General features: G+C 32.7%; 1 protein-coding gene across 3 annotated transcripts in view; it reads left to right on the forward strand.

Moving 5' to 3' along the window:
• CSMD3 (CUB and Sushi multiple domains 3) overlaps window positions 1–19,130 on the forward strand; it is a 574,655-nt gene that overhangs the window by 89,166 nt on the left and 466,359 nt on the right. For all 3 annotated transcript variants that reach the window (XM_086880080.1, XM_086880087.1, XM_086880091.1), the window contains exon 3: window positions 17,654–17,766. In XM_086880080.1, the coding sequence (XP_086736206.1) occupies window positions 17,654–17,766 (113 nt within the window). The remainder of the gene's footprint in view (window positions 1–17,653; window positions 17,767–19,130) is intronic.

Here is a 19,130-nt window from a genome sequence, read left to right on the forward strand (position 1 = left end):
TCCTGTGTGAATAGACTATTTCTATTATCTTTGAAAGTATGATCCTTCTATTTTAACTGGTATGTCTGCAGAAAGCCAAAATAATCCTTTAAGGTTTTGTGCAAATATATGTTTCTGTGTGTGTGTATTTACATATACACTAATTAGAAAGAACATCAGGCATATGGCTTTACCTGGAGAACTTTTCTTTCTGTCTCTCTAATATTTGTATTACATTGTGATTGTGATACTGTATTCTTGAAAAGTGACTCCTACAGATTATGTTACATTGCACAGTTGAAAGTGAATATTTTATCATTCAAATTATTTTGATTCCTGGAACTTAAGAACAAATTAATGTCAATAACATAGTGGAAATCCTGGAATATGTTGATAGGGACAAGAGACTGCCCAGAAAAAAATACCCAGAAAAAAAAACAAAAAACACACACACATATATATACACACGCACACACAAAACAAAAACAAAAACAGAAAACCCAAAAAAACCAACCAACAAACACAAAAAAAAGTCCCAAGAAAACAATGCCAAAAAACCAAAAAAATCTCAGAGATCCTTTCTAAGGGTTAGTAGCATCAAAAAATTATCTCCAAATCTGATGTCAGTTCTTCTGTAGTCACTGCAAATCTTTAGGACCTAAATGTAGCAACACAGATAATTATGCAGAAGTGTCTTTTTTCATTAGGATTTACAAATTCGGCCATGAAGTCATGTATGCACTTTTCTTACATTGTCCAATATGCATCTGTTTTGCATTGTAAAATATACATCCTACACATCTAGTTTTCAAGGTGTATGAAAACTTTAGCTTCCATACATCTGTAACATATCTACACTGGACTGAGGTTAATTTGCTCATTAAATGTTGCTGCCTTAGAGTATGAAAAGCTGTGCACAGAAATGAATGTGCATTTTACCTAGTTTTAAACAGTATTAAAAGTTCTTTTAAGGTAAACTAGATTTGCTTTTCTTGCTGACACCTTCCATATCCTCCATGCTAAAATTATATTAGTAGACTAAGTTTAACTGAGATTTTCTAATACTATAAAAGAGGAATCTTTTCTTGGACAAATGCTGGTCATTCTTAACTGTGGTTTGAAAGAAATCAATAAAGACTTCTATTGCTCAAGTCTGCAGGTGGACATTTCTCTAACTCTTTTTTTATAAGGTGATTGAAGTTATTGATGAGAAAGCTTTTCTAGAGTAACCAGCATCTATAGATAAAGAATTGAGCTCATATATTTGGGTGGAATATTGGGTACTGGAAAAAGTGAAATGAAGTGGGCCTAGTGTGATGATCTAACTAGCAAATGATACATTAAAACTGAGGAATGATTTGGAGAGATAGTACATAAGTGAGATATGAGAGCAATGAGAGGAAATGGTGTAAAGGGCATAGCAGAACTATTTACTCCTAAAGGGAGCTATACACGTACCAAAATGTCAACAACATGAGTGGTGACAACAACTGTATTTTTAGGCCATTTCTGCACTGTAAATCTTCATATATTGCAGTATTTCTGTTGTCATCTAGAAAGTAGTTGTCCATAATTACAAAAAGATTCATAAAATTTGAAGGAAACAGTAAGTGCTAAAGGACGTAATTATCAAACGGAAATCACTGACACGTGTTTTCTACCATGACAAAATCTGGAATAAAGTCAAAGTAGAGTTTGGGTTTTTTTCCTAATTTGAAGCTAAGTAATTTCTTTGATTACTGCCTTTGTTACATACTATTTGATAATCCACCTCTACAAATATTATCTGGATGAAAAAAGGGCAGTGACATGCTAATCCATATAATTTATTTCATTGCAATTTGAATATTGCTAATTGTAAAAATATTTTTTTCCTTGTTGCATTCTAAGGCTGTTATACCAGACCATGTGAAAAAGAATCATGGCTGTAATAATTTCTGCTATTTATTTTTATTTCCTCTGTGATTTCAAATAAATATTGGAAGTGAAAATATATTTTAATATAGACTTGAAAAAATACTTAAAACATCTTCCATGTCCACAAACACACACACACACAAAATTAAAATAAATTAAACATCTTGCCTGTCCAAATTACAAAGAAATTTGGAAAATAATACTATCCACTACATAGATAATATTATCCACTATGTAAAGTTAAAGTTTTTTCCCCATATGAAATACTACAGCAAGTATTACAAAAAGTATTATTTCCACTTATAAATAGTATGGAAAAGTCTCATTATCTGGATGTGTGTTATAAATTTTACAATTGTGGTTATAAGGAAGGAAAAATATTAAAAATTAAAATGGAGATATCTTGCTTTTCTGAAGTTAAAATGAAAAACTATAAATTTGACTATGGTTTTGCATGAAAAATAAGTACTGAATGTGTCTGTAGCTTTGTCTTTTCATTATGTTACTTTCACTATCAAACTATTTTCTACCATTTATCTCTTATTTCATTCCATTGCACACTCCTCAGGAAAATTGTTTTATCCATTTCTATACTACCATTCTAAGACCAGCCTAATTAATCATTGTCACGTAATTTTCTTTTTTGACAGCCATTTGCAGTTATATCTGTGAATAATTTTTTAACATCACTTTTTTTCAGAATTTCAAATAAATTACTAAAATTACAAAATAAAAAAAACCAAAACCCTCAACCACAAAAACTCCTGACCAGTTTTTCTTTCATAGTATTTGCACCTATAATTAGCAATATTCTGGGAGGCTTTCAGCTTTGGGAATGTTGAAAGTTAGAATTATATTCAACATGATTCAACAATTTTATGTAGATGCTTTAAACGTTTTCCCTTGCCCTATGTTTTGGGTGAAGGAGATTTAATCTTTCTGTAGCTAAGGTTTTCTTGATGGTTGTCTAGGGAAATTAAGTCTTGAGTGTTTGGAATTTTTCCTAGTCTATTATTGAACATAGGTTTTTTGCCTAAACATTTTGTTGTATAGAACTGCCCTAAGGTATCAATCAATATGCTGTAACACCAGGTTTCATAATTATGCTAAGGTGATATATATGATATACATATGTATGGAAGTGGCTCTTAACACTGTTTTATGAGGTGCAGCTGTAAGAAATTTTTTAACTGAGACCAAGCCATGAAGAAGTTAAATCAAAAACATGAGCTACTTTTAAAAAAAAAATATTTACAATCTTCAGCACACAAACAAATTTATTTATTGTGTTTTACGTTTGGTTGTGCTTTTTCAGTAAAAAAATGTGTTTTCTTAAGCAAAGTGACTTTTTCATATTGATATTTAGACTAGTGGCCAGTTATTTTGGACATTGAATTAAAAGGTAAAATTTCAAGAAGTGTTCAAAGCAACACCAACATTGAATGCCCTAAAAAACCCTATTCACTTTATGTCTTGTTAAATGGGTTGTGTTTGAAGAATAATTTTGAACTGATTTCTTATTTTGTACTATGTGATGCAGTGGTTTGTAGAACTTATATTTAGCCTTTTTGTAAAGCATATATCCATAAAATACAAGGAAAATGCAAAAGTTTTAAACTTCCTTCATAGACTTTTCATTGTCTTTATCAGTTACAGTGCTAAAAAGTAACAACTCTAACTCTTTATTTTGGTATGAAGTTTGGGTAGCCCACTCATCTTCTTCTTTGTGTGAAATCCTGTTTGCCATAATAATTGTTTCCTTTCAAAAGTCTTGTTTACTCTGATTATCTGATTATGTTAATGTCAGTCAAAATGGATCTGATATAAAATCAAGATAACAAAGATAACCTATCCTTTGATGATTGAAAAAAAATCAGATAAGTGGATTGATATTTCTACTATAACCTTATTTTTATTTAAACCCATTTATTAAAAAGCAAATGCTAGTTGCAGACCTTTCAGTCCAATAACTATTTAGAGATGTGCATTCCATGTGCCCATGGTATTATCCAATCCTAAATACAAAGACAAAAACTAGTTGTGTTTTCTTATCTGATTTCAGCAAAAGTAACAGAATATTTTAAAACCTCTTTTCTGAAACTACTGAGGTATTTGTTCATTTTGGAAGTATTTCTTTGTTCCATCAGTGATTAGAAGATTATGAAGAGTGGAGGTTAGAATAAGGGACCTGACTCACTTCTTTTTTATTATCTATGTTTTACAAGTCCAAATTTTTAATTTAGATTTTTCTCCCTTGGAAGTGGGGCCTTATATTCTGTTTAAACTCAAGTAACCTTTTCTTAAAAAATGCTTTTCATTTTCCTGCTAGAAATTTTTCTGTGGTATTTAATATATAGTAATCAATATAGAATTAATAATTTACCTTCTATGAGACTGAAAATTACATGGTTTTATTATTTATGTTTATATAGAATATAAATTGTACTTATGTAATAGATACATTAATTTAGAATCCTTTATTTCACTGAATTTGTAAAGGTCATTACAGAGGCACATTTCTGGTTTGATGGGATAAAAACACCTCTAGTACCACAGTCATTTTTCCTGGATCGGTCTTTCCCAGAATTTTAGATGTGTAAATGTAAAATATTTTCCATTATAACCTGGTTTTCTTATCTTCCACTTTGTTTGTGATAGCCTGTTTTGTTGGGTTTTTTACCTACCCCAACCCCAAGGGCATTTCAGAGAAATTCAGTTTAATTTCTCACTGCAGTGGTCAAAAAGAAAGACTTTATTCATACTTATTTCTTCACTGCAGTGTATCCAGGCTCTGCCTTGAAACACCATATGCTCCAGACCTCTAAGTATAGACATTCCCAGTGCTGGAGGAGAGACACCTTTACTCTAACATCCTCCCTTGCCTCTCTTGCTCTTTCTGGCATACCCTGCATATATGATCTCCCTTAAAGTGAACAAGGGCCTATGAGAAAAGTAAGTTGTTTCTGACTCAGTGAAAGTTTTCTGGAAGAATATGAATGAAATAAAATCCATGGAGTTTTTTTGTTTTCTTGTTGCTTTTTTTTAAAGTATTGCAGCTAATTTAGCTGATTAATCAGTTGGTTTTATTCTATTTGCTGCCATTACTCAGTTTTAAAAGACTGAATTTTTCATATTAAAAGCATCGATTCTGAAATATATGCATATAGTTTGTCCTCTTTTACATGGCCTGCTAATACAAATTTATCTCTATACCAGAGCAGAAATAAAGTGTGTGGTGATAATGTCACAAGCCTTTTGCTCATGGATGAATTCCAAAATGATACAGAATATTTTGTATAAGTTGAAGCTGTTCTGGAAGTTCCTGGCACCTACAATGGTGAGAAGCAAAATATGGCATTTCTTCTTTCCATATTTTGCTATTTTCACACATTAAGGCAAAGTTACAAAAGATAGTCCAACTCATCTAAAAGCTTGTTGTCACTCACAAAAGCAAAGCCGTCTCCCCTGTTCCTCTGACTTTGGCAATATGATCCCTCTCTTTTTCCATTGGCTCTGGCACTCATCAGGCATACAACTTTGAAGATATGCTTCCCTTTGCTAACTGAATTGACTCAGGTTTATTTTTAAAGCTATAGTTCTTCACTGGGGTGGTTAAATAAATTCAGAGAGAAGGGTGCAAATGACTGGAACCAGTGTGAAGTCAGTGTTAGAACTCCGGGAAATTTGGAAGGAACAGGTTCCTCTCCTTTAGTGCTCAGAAAGCTTCAAGATCTGCTAAAATGTACTGTAGACCTTCACCCAGATTGAAGATGAGGACAATAAGCTATATTATCACCATGTTCCAGCTGCTTGAGGTTAAAAGTCTGTACTGCTTCCTTAATATTTTTTTTTTATTTTTTAATTTTAGTTACTTTAAGGACCTAGGATGCTTTCAAATTCTCTAAAAGTTATTGTTTGATATGTTTTGTTCTTATCAGTTTTTCTCTTCAAGAAGCAGGCAAATCCACATCCTACAGATTTTTAAAGACTATTTGTACAGTAGTGCAATATCTGTCTCTTTTTACTTATCATTTAAAGTTCTTCTTGATAGTTTTATGCCTTAAAACAAATTGACTGCTTTAGACAAGATAATTATTTATAAAATCTGTTTCATTTCTGATGGAAAAAGTGGAGAGTTGTATAATAAAAGACACAGATAATGGATGATGGCAGTTTTCAGAAACATGTTTTGTGCAGAATATAATGATCATACCAGAACCTGATGAATACTTTATTGTTTAGTTCAAAGCAGCTGCTCAATTAACAATGTTCAACCTTGACCTATGAGCATTATTTTAAAATAATAGATTTCATGAGCAGTTTAGCATTTTGACTGGGAAAAATGATCATTTGACAAAAATAAATTTGTTCATAAATCATATGTCAATTTGTTAATGACTTATTGAAAAAAATATATTTCTATTACTATTTTCAGGGAGAGTAAAACTTTATCCTAGTTGACCACTTCTGCTCAATCACGTTTGCTTTGTTTTATAAACTATTAAATTCTGCTTATTTTAAACCAATTGAATAGACATATAAAAATAGGAGTTACTCCTGTTCATGTTTTAATTGGAATATTTTTAAGGAAGCCTTTACATTTCTTACTTTCAATGGTTAAGTAACAGTTTCATTAGACAGAAATTCAAAAGACTAAACTGAATTTTACCAGAATGTTGCATTTCAATCTTGCAATACTCTCAACTGCAATTCAACACCTTTATTAACTTCTCAACATGTACACATGAATGCACACAAACACATCCAAAAACATAAAGCCTAAAGAGAATTGAACTTAATAGTCTATTACTCAGTAGATAAGTGTTATCCTTTCCCAACACACTCCAGAGATTTAAAATATGTTTGTTCTGAATTGATGTGTAAAAAAGAGCATTGGAGGTTGTGCTGAGTTGACTTTGGCTGGCTGCCAGATGCCCATCAGCCACTCCATCACTCTCCCTCAACAGCAGGACAGTAAGAGAAAGTAAGATGAACAAACTCCTGGGTTAAGACAAAGATGAGTTTACCTTTACACCAGAACCCAATGTACACATGAAATTTACACATTAAAGAGCCTCAGTTTAATTCACTGTCTAAAAATTCATTGATTTCTTGAATCATGGGATTTTCATATCCGATTAATTGCTTTAGCAATTCTATCAGTGATAGAATTCCAAGCTGAACTTGGAATTTTTCTTATTAGTTACATGTCCAATCCTTTCCTGAATACTTTTAAACCTTTGGACAAGTAGTTCAACAAGGTAACTGAACTTCATCTTACCAGTTTTAGTCTGACACTTTTCAGTTTAATTAATGTGTGAGTATATAACAAGTGAGCGATTGATCATCATGAGTGATTGTTTGCTCCAAATCATCACAATTCTTTTGGAGTTTGCTTGGTGCTCACCTGGATTAGCTACTGCTATGTACGGACTTTTTAGCCCTTGTGATTCTTTGAACTTGCTATTAGGATATGGCCTTTTCTGCTCAAAGCTCAAAAAAGGCATGGTTACATAGGTGGGTGCCTAAAACATGGATGTGAGAAAAGGCCAAGGCATGGAAGAGTTTATGGGAGATTAGTTTTACTCTGGCAGTTAGAAGAGTCATCAGAAAGATGGCTAATCATGGAAATATTGTTGATGTTAACCATCAATTTAGATACAGAATTCTCAAATCTTCAGACACTTAATTTCATATGTAAGATGTAAACAGTGTTATTTTGCTCTATGAAATGTTGTGGTGTACTAATATTAAAATATTGTCTTTTAAAAAAAAATATGTAAAACTTCTTTTCATTCTTCTATCTAGAAAAGGAAAAAAAAAAATTAAAAAGTAAATCAGAAAACCATTCCAAACAATACTATTAACTAAGGAAAGTAGGATGCTTTTGAATGCAAGTAGAATCATAGAACAATTGCGTTCCTTTGAGTCCTGTCACTGGTCACCACAGACTGAGACCAGTGTCTGTCTCTCCTCCTGCCCTCCTGAGGAAATTGTAGACTGCAATGAGGTCTCTTCTCAGTCTCCTCTTTTCCAGGCTGAACAGAACAAATGACCTCAGACGCCCCCCATATGGCTTCCCCTCAAGGCCCTTCACCATCTTTGCCTCCCTCCTTTAGATGCTCTCTCTAATAGCTTTATATCCTTCTTATATTATCTTTAGGTCCCCAAAACTGCACATGGGATTCAAGCTGAGGCCCACCAGTGCAGAATAATGTGAGACAATCTTCTCCTTCCACTGACAATTAATGCAGTTCTTGATGCACTTTGTACACCTACTTGATGTAGAAATACTCTTGTAAAATTTATATAATAAATAAATAGTGGTAGTACTAACAAAAATTTGTTTTTTCTTCCTCCCCTCAGTTAGAGGTCCCAGGGACACCTTATTGTGATGTTTCAGTACTTAAAGGGGGCTTTTAAGACAGGAACACACTCTCAGTAGGGCCTGTAGTTATAGGACAAAGGTTAATGGGTTACGATTAGAAAGGTGAGATTCAGACTTGAAATAGTGAAGAAATTTTTTACAGTAAGGGTGGTGAAATAGTGGTCCAGATTGCCCAGAAAAGTGGTAGATATCCCATCCCTGGAAATATTCAAGGTATGATTGGATAGGGCTCTGAGCAGCATCATCTAGTTTAATATCCCTGCTTATCACAAAGGACTTGGACTAGATGACCCTCGAAGGCACCTTACAACCCAAAGATATCTCTGCTTCTATGACTATTTATCGTAAGGACTGTGAAAAAGAACTGTCTACAGAGATTAGGGCATTTAAAACAAGCCTGAATCCTGGTATCCAATTCTTTGTACCTGTTCAATCCCTGCAAAAGAACAGCACTTTCTGACTTTGGTAGGTGTTATCAGACTAAGCACGTTAGAACTGTGAGGTTGTCTCTCCTGTGGTATTTGTGATCACTGAGGTCTGTTAGTAGATCAGGTGACAGATGCTATTATCACACAGAATAATTTGAATGTGACAGTGTGTAGAAGTGTTTCTCTTGAACAGTTAAGGACTGGATCTGATGCCCACAAGGCTGAGACATCACCTTCCTTGCAGATCATCAGCACTTAACTGTATAAAGCCCTGAACAACTTGTTTTGACCTCAGACCTGCTTTCTTTGATATCCTGTTATCTAGTGCTGTGAAATAAATATTTTTTTTATACCCAAGCAAACCATTTACAGTAAGTTCCACAAGTATTTTTCAAATTTTCAATATTAAAATTTTTCTATTTATTTATTTGGGATTATTAAGGTAATTTTGGTAACCAGAAGGGAAAAACCGTAACAGGAGCGAACAAAATCTCCTTACTTTTGTGGCATTCATGCTACTTTACAGTGGATATGGGATCAGCAAAAGAATGTTAAAATCATTAGAGCTGCATCTCAAGCACTGTGGCTGTGGAATTTGATATAGAAATCAAATAGCATGACATGTACTTCAAACTGAATTATATGTACGCCTTTCTATATGGAATATGGATTCAGTTTCCAAGAAGGAGTAGAAGCATAGGTAAATATGTTCTGGACTACTTTAAAGGTTTTATTCAAAAGCAGATATTTGCAGTTAGCTGCTGCAGGTGACTTTACTTTAAAAAAAAAAAAAAGAAATTTGGGTACACTTTCATATACTTAGCATTGTTGATATTTAAATAATTTACTTAATGACATAGAAAATATTTTGTTTCATCATTTTTTGGTGGTGAAATACATTATTTAATTTTTAAAAATATATTGCCTTGCTTTTCCCAGCTTTTCTGTTGACTACTATTTATGGTTGACTGATACTGCTCCTTAAATAGTTTTCAGAGCTTTTGAAAATTTCTACTGGTAGATGCTCAGTTTGCTGTTTAGAGATCAGAAAGGCTATTGTGGTTTAACCCCAGCTGGCAGCTAAGCACCACACAGCCACTCTCTCACTCCCTCACCAGTGGGAAGAGGAAGAGAAACAGAAGAGTAAAAGTGATAAAACTCATAGACTGAGACAAAGACAGTTTAATAGGGAAAGCCAGAGCCACACACATAAGCAAAGCAAAATAAGGAATTAATGAACCTCTTCCCACAGGCAGGCAGGTGTTCAGCCACCTCCAGGGGAGCAGGGTCCCATGAGGAGTAACGATGATTTGGGAAGACAAGCACCATCATTCCAAACATCTCTCCTTCCTTCTTCTTCCCCAGCTTCATATAATGAGCAAGACACCATGTGGGGTGGGATATCCCTTGGGCTGTTTGGAGTCAGCTGCCCCAGCTGTGTTTCCTCCCAGCTTCCCATTCACCTCCAGCCCGCTCGCCAGCCTCACAGTGCAGGAAACAGCTAAGGCACTGCCCAGCAAGAACAGAAACATCCCTGTATTATCACACTGTTTTCAGAACAAATACAAAACATAGCCCATATTAATCACTGTGAAGAGAATTAACTCTACCCCCGTCAAAATCAGCACAGATGCTTACATGTCTGAGGAATTATTATGGAAGTGACAGAAGAAAAAAGATCACAGAACAGACTGAAAGAGAAACAGATGCTAGATTTTGCATTCCCATGAAAGAAGGCAACGAAAAGAAATAACAACCAAAATATGGGATGCCAAATTGGATACACTCAACATTTAAAATCCATACTTTATTAAGTAATCCTATATTTTCTTTAATATCTTGGTATTCAAAATAAGAAAATGCCATGACATGTAGAAATAAGGGGATATGGTCCTCAGAAACAAATGTTTGAGGAGTATTAGATGAAAACAAAATTTCATCCAGAAAAAAATACTGAAGAATGCTGTTATTTTAGTTGAGCAGATGCTGGCCACAGCAAATGCAGCAGTAAATTGGGTGAGAAGATCATACTTTTTTCTTAGAAAATGCAAATAAGCAAACCCTTCTGTTGAGGACTTTTTTTTTTAATAATAATTAGAGCTAGTGGGAAAATGTTAAACAAGTATCTGGCAGGCAAAAGATCTCACTAAATTTGAAATTGAATCAGTGTAGCATCAGGCTAGTCAGATGTTAAATGAAATCATCTGCTACTTAGAAAATTAATAGAAGTGTATATGAATACAAAACCACACAGACAAGACTCCAGCAGCTAATAATGGATCCATCAGCATGTGGTCCAACAAAACCAATCCCCATTCTTACTAAATTCAAGATGTATTTTTCGCTAAGTATTGACTGGTACATCTGCATAAATAGCAGATAGCGAGTTACTGGACACACCAGCAAATAAAATGATTGGTAGAAGGATTTTAGCTAGCTTAATGGGAAAAATCCCCTGGTGAGGATGCTTCATTTGTATATGTGCTATGGATTTTAAGAATAATATTGTCTGAAGATTATCAACTTAAATGTGTATCATTAAGACCACAGTTTCATAGTGGAAAGAAATGTTACATTGATGTAAAAGGAAAAAAATAATTAGAAATATTTTATCTGTTATTTGAAAATATCAGATATTTCAATTTCCTGTAAACTGCTAAATATGGACTAAAATTTCTGTTGTCTTCAGAAGGTTTGTCTTTACTTGTGAGGAAGATTCTCAATGAAGTTATACAAAAGTTTGTTTTACCTACTTTTCCTTTATAGTTGGCATTTTGCTTATTATGTATATTCTTTTTCAAAATCTATCTTCTTTTTACAAGAATAAACAGCTATTTGGAGATCAAACTATAAATTAGAATATATAGGCTTTGACACTCATTTTAATTTTACAGTTAAAGTTACAATAACTTGGTGTGTTACTGTTTTATATTTCTACATCATTTTACATAAAATAGGGACAAACATTTTCTTCTAAACCCTTCAGATTAGACTAAAATTTTTCCCAATGTAAAGTTTCTGTGACCTAATCAGAAATTAATTGAGACTGCTATTCACCTAGAAAAACTTTTTTTGTGAATTTCTTTGGATACTATCCAATCAAATATTCTTGAGGAGATGTATTTTCTTTGGAAATAACTAACTGTAGAAAAGCTAGAATCTTGTGAACCTGCAAAGAAAACAAAACAATACAAACGGCTGTGAAAATACATTTTAAAGGATTACCTGTTAAAAAACATAATCAATGTCAAACAGCAAATATCTAAGATACACAAGCAAAGAGGAAATACAGTCATTTATCATATCACAATCTCAAGTAAACAATTTATCTAGGAGCATTTTTGTATGACTAATCAAGAATTCTTTCCATAATTTTAACTTTGTAATTATGAAATGATTGCTCTATTTAGATCCTGAAGCTGGGAGCTGGTCTTCCTTGAGGGCTGATGAGTTTGAAGTTCAGCATGCAGCTTAAAGTGATACGTGATTTAAATTTTATCACAAGGGCCACAGTAAAAGCAGAAAACAAATGATTGATCAAACTGCAGAAATTTCCAGTCAAAACTCTGAAGTCTTGGAAAGTGCAAATCTGAGATGATTTGTCCTTTTAAAATTGTATAAAATGTGGTTGAAAAAAGATAGGGGAGAGATTAAAACAGATTATAATTACTCTTGGAGTAATAGTCTTTTAAAACATACATAGAAAATGAAAACAGACAGATTCAAATGTTTAATATAGGTGCTTTCTCTTTTTTAATCTATAGTGTGTGGCAGAATATATTAACCTACAGGAGGAAGAGACATGGGGATACACTGTAAATGACATATTTGAAAGAAAATAATAATGTCATTTTCAATAATTTACAATGCCAAAAAATATTACTACAAATTTTCATATAGGTTCAAACATTATCACTACTGCTTAGAATTTATTATATTTTAATTTATGGTGAGAGAATATTTAGAAATTCCTGTGTACATAAGACAATGTTTTGTTTCAGACTCCATTTGACTTTTTCCAATACTGAAAAAATAAAAAAGGATAGAGTCAGAAAACATGTAAGACACAGATTCCTTCAAAACTAGTTTCTTACCTGGAAAAAGATATCCTTTAGTCACTTTACTTGTACATCAAGAAATTTAATGTACTTACACTCTGAGTACTTAGAGTCATCTGGGGACTCAAACAAAATCTGTCTTATTTCACCAAATCTTAACAAATAAAAATATAGCAGTGCATATAACAGCTATTGTTACTAATTTGTCTAATTATTATATTATAATATTATATATAACATAATATTATGTCTAATATTACTAACAGTAATAAAGCAATTAATTATTAAATAATTACTTAAAAGTATGCAGTTAAAATTGTACAGAATCCTCCTAGAATCAACCTCTTTTCTCTGGTGGTGTTCTGTGGCATCCTTTATATCCATTTGGATCCTTAGCCACTTTGGTTTTCCTTGGGAGAATAAAGGTAGCACCATGGGGTAGTTATGGCAAACAACCAGCAAGACTAATTCATTGTCAAAGAGTATGATGGTGATGATTTTCTTCTCAGTTTTGGGTCTATATGGAGTAATTTAATCATGTACCTCATATGTCCTTTTGTCTGGCTCCAAGGCAATGAGTGTTTCTGTTCTCCATTCTTATATTCTGAGATGATTGCAAAAACATTGCCAGATTCACATTACTGCAACTACATAGCATTGTAATTAGGTGTGCAAGTAATGTATAAATTCTGAATGCATATTGTGTCTCCAAATGATATCTTTATATTCACTGTATTTACTACTGGAGTTTTAGAATTTCTAAATACAATAAATTTTTCAGAATGAGCATCTGGTCTTTCTGACATAAAAAAGTTGAATAAATAAAAATAGCTCTTAACCTTTTCCTACGCTCCCAGAAACATCTGTAGTTTTGCACTACATACATAATGTGTTTATTTCTTGTGTGTGTTGGGTGCCTGGCAAGCTTGTTAGACACACCAGGAAGAAAAAAACAAATATATTTATTCATATGCAGTGCATTTATTTACAAATTTTTATCACTGTTCTGTGTTTGATAACACACTGTAGCTAAACTGCATCATCAAAATCAAATACTCAAGTAGAATGTCACAATTTAAAATTTGGGGTTTTAAGAGTTGAAACAGAAAGCAATATATTTTCCTAAATCTCTGTAGACATTGTCTTTTAGTTCCCCTGGTTTCCTGGTTTCCCATGGCTACCCAAGCCATATCAGGTACTTATGGGATCTGTTAATGAGGTCAGATAACAGTTCCAAAATCAAAAAGGGAAAGAAGAAAAGGAACTGATAATCCCAAAAAAAAAAAAAAAAAAAAAGAAAGCAGCACATCTGTCATAGAATTTTTTTCTGCCAAAGTGGCATACTATAAAGGAATGATTGAAGAGCCTAGCAAAAGATGTAGGCACATCCTGCCTGGCCTCCATCTCTCCAGAAGCACATGGATCTCATGGTGGTGCAATGTCTTATCTACCAACTCTGTGCTGATGTTTCAGATATCTCACAGTATCTAAAACAGCAACAGAGAGTCACCTGAATAACTCCATTAGGTATTTTAAATTTATAAAAGTTGATACAAATGGAATGAGATATGCAAATCGAATGTAAGATGGAAAATTGCTGTAGATAAAAAAAACCTCAGCTACTAGAGGAAATTTAAATTTTAAATGTGCTTAATATGCATATGAGATCTGCTTAACGAGATGACTACTTATTTTGCATAATTGTTCCACCTAAAGTTTCACTTTTACCAGAGTACTCAGATCTTTAGTTGTCTAACATTTAGTTGGACATTTAGACTGATCTGAATAAGTGACTATACACATACATTATCTCACAGGTATTTTGCTGCTTACCTGCCATTTCTCTCCTGCAGTTGTGATGTGCTTGCTATGTTTCATTTTAAATGGCAATGAAAACTATTCTATATTCTATGACAGTTTGTAGAGTTTAATATACAAATAAGACTTAAGCTCTGAGGCCAATATCCTTTTATACCTAAAGAACAACACTTAAGTATCAGGTTATTTCAATAGTCAGAATGAATTACATTACAGTTCTTTCTAAAAATCTGTAGTATTTTACTGGGTGATATTTGCATGCTGAATTCTCACTTATTAAAATTTTGGATTAATTTTGCATCCACTAAACCAAAAATATTACTGCTGAATTTCTTCATATCAATTTAAGTGTAGCAACCAAATTAAAGAAACAAGCTTATCCTTTTTGACTAAATGCAATGTAATGATGGTTATAAAAGGCCCACTGCTGAAAGCTAAATGGTATCCAACAGCTCTTATAATGATCTGTTTTGCATCAGGAGCTGTAATGTTTACTGTGCTAGTAACATATGTGTTCATTTAAAAAATCCACTACCCATCTAGCTGTGTCTACATACCATTCATAAAATTAAACATTTTGGGATAACTGTATACTCCTTTTCTGCTGGATATATGTTTATACCCAGAATTCTTTTAAATTATTGAATACATAAATAAATGTGGGCTAAACCTACTGTGAGATGCAAGTTAAACTTTTATTCAAATTATTTCTTTGGCTTTACATTAGGCTAGCTTATTTTAAAGTGTTGATACTTACCAATGAATTAATTAATTTATTAGATGATGACCAAGCTATTGGAAAAAATGCATTGATATTGACTGATTAAAAAATTATGCATATGCCTGTTTGGGAGATGTAAGCATTTTATTACCTTTTTTTTATTAACAGAAGAAAAATATACCCTCTTAATCAAATAAAAAAACTGCATTTCCTAAATCATAAATATTCTGTACATAATTCTTCATCTTTTCATATTAACATAAGTTCTTTAGTCTTGTTTTAATGATGCTATTCATAAAGCTACCAATGACAAAACAAAGAACAACTTTGTAAATATACCCTCTGAGGACTTGCTGCATATAAATATGTGAATATTCACCTCTTTAGGGGCCTTTGCTTCTTTTGTTCATGTTTTTCATTTTTCTGGTTATGTGATGTGAGTACTATTATCATTTGGCTTTCATAACTTTCATGACTGTAACCAATGGCAAAAATTGGCTATTGTATTGAGGAGTTTCTTCTTTTTTCTTTTTTTGTTTTGCTTTGTTTGGTTTTTCAAAGACTGTTTAAGAAAAAAAATCTATAAATACCCATAATTTACAGTATCTGTTAGGGACACCAAGTACATAGAGATCAAAGAAAAATATAACAGTTTTTATGATCCCCACAGCAAAAAAGCTTTATGGTAAATTACTGGTACACTATATAGAACTCATCTAAAGGTAACTTAAAGCTAAAAATAAGTAAAACATTAAATAAATGTTAATATTTCAATTACAGTATTTTTTAGCAAATCATTTCCTGACCTTTTGAATTCTGGGCTTCTCATCACTCTATATCCTTCCCTCTGATGAGACTACAAATGGTGATAATGGTAGGACATAAGTTATCAGTTAATTTGTGATTTCAGAAGAAGGCTGAGACTGAATTTCAAAATCAGCAGCAGCAAATGTATTAAAACATCCATAAGCACCATTGGTGTTTGTTCCTGCATCAAGCAAAATCAAAAATATATGTCATCTCTTCCAGTAAAATTGTCAGATTGTCAGAGTTTACATATTTCTTGAAGTGTGCTAAGGACCAGCCTATGTAGCTGTATATATAGCTGTGTTAAAAAAAAAACCAAAACAATGAAAAAACCCAAAAAAACCCCAAAACTAAATCAAGCACAAAAAACCTCTAGCAAACAAAAAATCACAGTGCATTTGTTCTAACAATGGAAAGGGAAAATGTAAACTTGAGCAACCTAGGCTAACTGACTTTTAGCTCACTTTGAACAGTAGGTTGGACTATATGGCCTCTAGAGGTCCCTTTTGACTTAAAATTTTCTGTCATTCTGAATTCAAAATAAAATGTAAAATAAGGGCTTATTTAAAAATACATGAAAATAATTTCAATCATTAATAAAATATATAATCATATTTTCTACACAATTCATCACACATGGCTAACTGGGTTCTAAGGGTATGTCTATATTTCACTGGTGTGTGTACACAGCTAAATTCTTTGGTTGGTTCTTTACACATTTTTGACAGTTAAATATTATGGGCTTTGTTGGTCTGATATGAACCCTGATGAGGTTATTTTCCTTAAACTGAGGAAGATAAGTGTTGTCATATGTACATCAGAAGAATATGAAGAAGTGAGTATCAGTAGAGCTTATAAACAGGGCTGAGTACACAAAAATTTTTCTTTCATTTGTGTCTCAAAGACTGTGATTTTAATAGAATAAAACAAGCACAAACATACAAACAACAAAACCACAAACCTTAATGACCCTGTAATTCCTTTCCAGAGAGCTTTTTATATGGATTTGTTATTTCACAATGATGCTGTTCTTCAAGTTGAGATCAGAAATTTCTCCTCTGAGGCTAAAGTGCACAGTTTAAATAATACTAAATTCCTTCATTAAAGTAAATCATAGTCCCTTTCTTTCGTCATATTACTGTGAAAAAATTCAGTTGCTACAAATTTTGGCAGGAACCAGTGTAAGATATATAGTGCAATACATTTTTAAACATAACTCTAAGGAGTGTAAATTTGCTGCTGAATTGTGAATACTTTGGTTGCTTTATTTTTCAGCAACTAATAACCTGAACAGCTTTTAAGTCTATTTCCTACATCTTCTTATCACCTCTGCTAAATATAGTGTGTATGAAAGACAGTCAAATTTTTTATTAATTCCTCAATTACTATATAAAGTAATTTTTTCAAGTAATGCAAACTCCATACTTTTAAGACAGTTGTCCTTTCCATGATTAAATATTATTTGGAACAGCCATCTGTCACACACAATTTTATTTTCCAAACAATTAACTATGAATTGTGCTTTTTTGTTTCTTAGGTTAACAGGATTTCATCTTCCTCCACCTGTGACAAGTACAAAATCTGTGTTTTCACTGCGCTTGACAAGTGACTTTGCAGTTAGTGCTCATGGGTTTAAAGTTTACTATGAAGGTAAGACATTATTAACAAAATATGTTGGGTTTTTTTCCTCTCTGATCTCTACACATAAAAAACTAAGCATCTCACAGAAATATACAAAAATACACATATATAACCTCATCCAAGTTGCAATATTTTCTTTCCCTGTAATCATTCACAGATGTATAGGGTGATATCTGAAACCAAAATATTCAAAGCTCTACAACATATAGTCTCATCCAGTCACAAATATTTTATGGTCTCTAATAATAGCAAGTTCTTTAAATACTGAAAAACAGAATTGTTATTGTTCTGGTCCTTCTGACACATGTTTATTCAAATTAGTGTCAAGACATTATTAGTTAGGCTTGAATTTCGCTGGATAGTGGCATCTGGAAGTTTTATGGATGGAATCCTTGTTTGTTTGCACAGGAGAAATGCTGACTCAGTTCTCTCAACAGACATAAAGCTATTTCTCCTTTGCAGTTTTCATGACTGTCTGTAGTTTTCACACAGAGACTGAAGTTAATGAGCTGCAACATGTATTCCTGAAGTCCAGAAGTTCATAGTATTGTTTGTGTATGTATATATATGTATTATATACGTATGTTCCAGAAAGGATCTTGTTCATGATCAAGTTCAGTATAGTAGTGTTTGAAGTGTTGGTTTATATCATGCGTTCATTTTTTAAACCCATTTTTAGTACCAGGACTATGAACTCTAGCAAGTTTTTACAAGATATAAACAGACACTGGTTTTTATTCTTTTTCTTCATAATAGTGTTTTGTGTTTTGTTTTTTTCATTTTTGGATTTTTCCCCATATTTTTTAAGTACACTTGGTGTTAAGACACTTGATTTTTCTCTTTCCATTAAGTGTCGCTGTCAGCAAAGCCGGAGCTATAGTAAACTGCCTGGAGAAGTTCTGAGGCAATTGTTGTACCCTACTTGGTCCCATCTGCAACAGAAAATAAACCCTGAGAAATTAACCAGCTGAGTAACACTTTGAAAGCTAGGAAACTATCTTAAAATTGATAACACAATGAAGGGCTGCTGTAGAAATACAGTCCAGATTCACTCTGTAGTAAAATGTCTTCAGCTGTTGATAAAGTTTACCTTCAGGTATGATGCATCAGAATTCTACTTCATACAGAAATTCATTCCTATATATCAAGATATGAAATTAAAAACAAAAAATAATTTTTAAGCCTTTTTTTCATTGAATTATTAGGGATAAAATAGCTGAAATAATTAAACACTTTTTTTTTTCTTTTTGGAGGGGGAGAGGGTTTGCACATAAAAAAGAGGTAATTTAGAAAATTCAGGCTATATGTAACTGGTTTTGTCTAGATTATAGCCACTTTGCAGTCTGTTAATTTTTCAAGCATTTGGTAACTGT

This window comes from Cyanistes caeruleus, chromosome 1, assembly GCF_971803275.1.
Source record: "Cyanistes caeruleus chromosome 1, bCyaCae1.hap1.1, whole genome shotgun sequence".
In the NCBI taxonomy this organism is placed as follows: Eukaryota; Metazoa; Chordata; class Aves; order Passeriformes; family Paridae; genus Cyanistes; species Cyanistes caeruleus.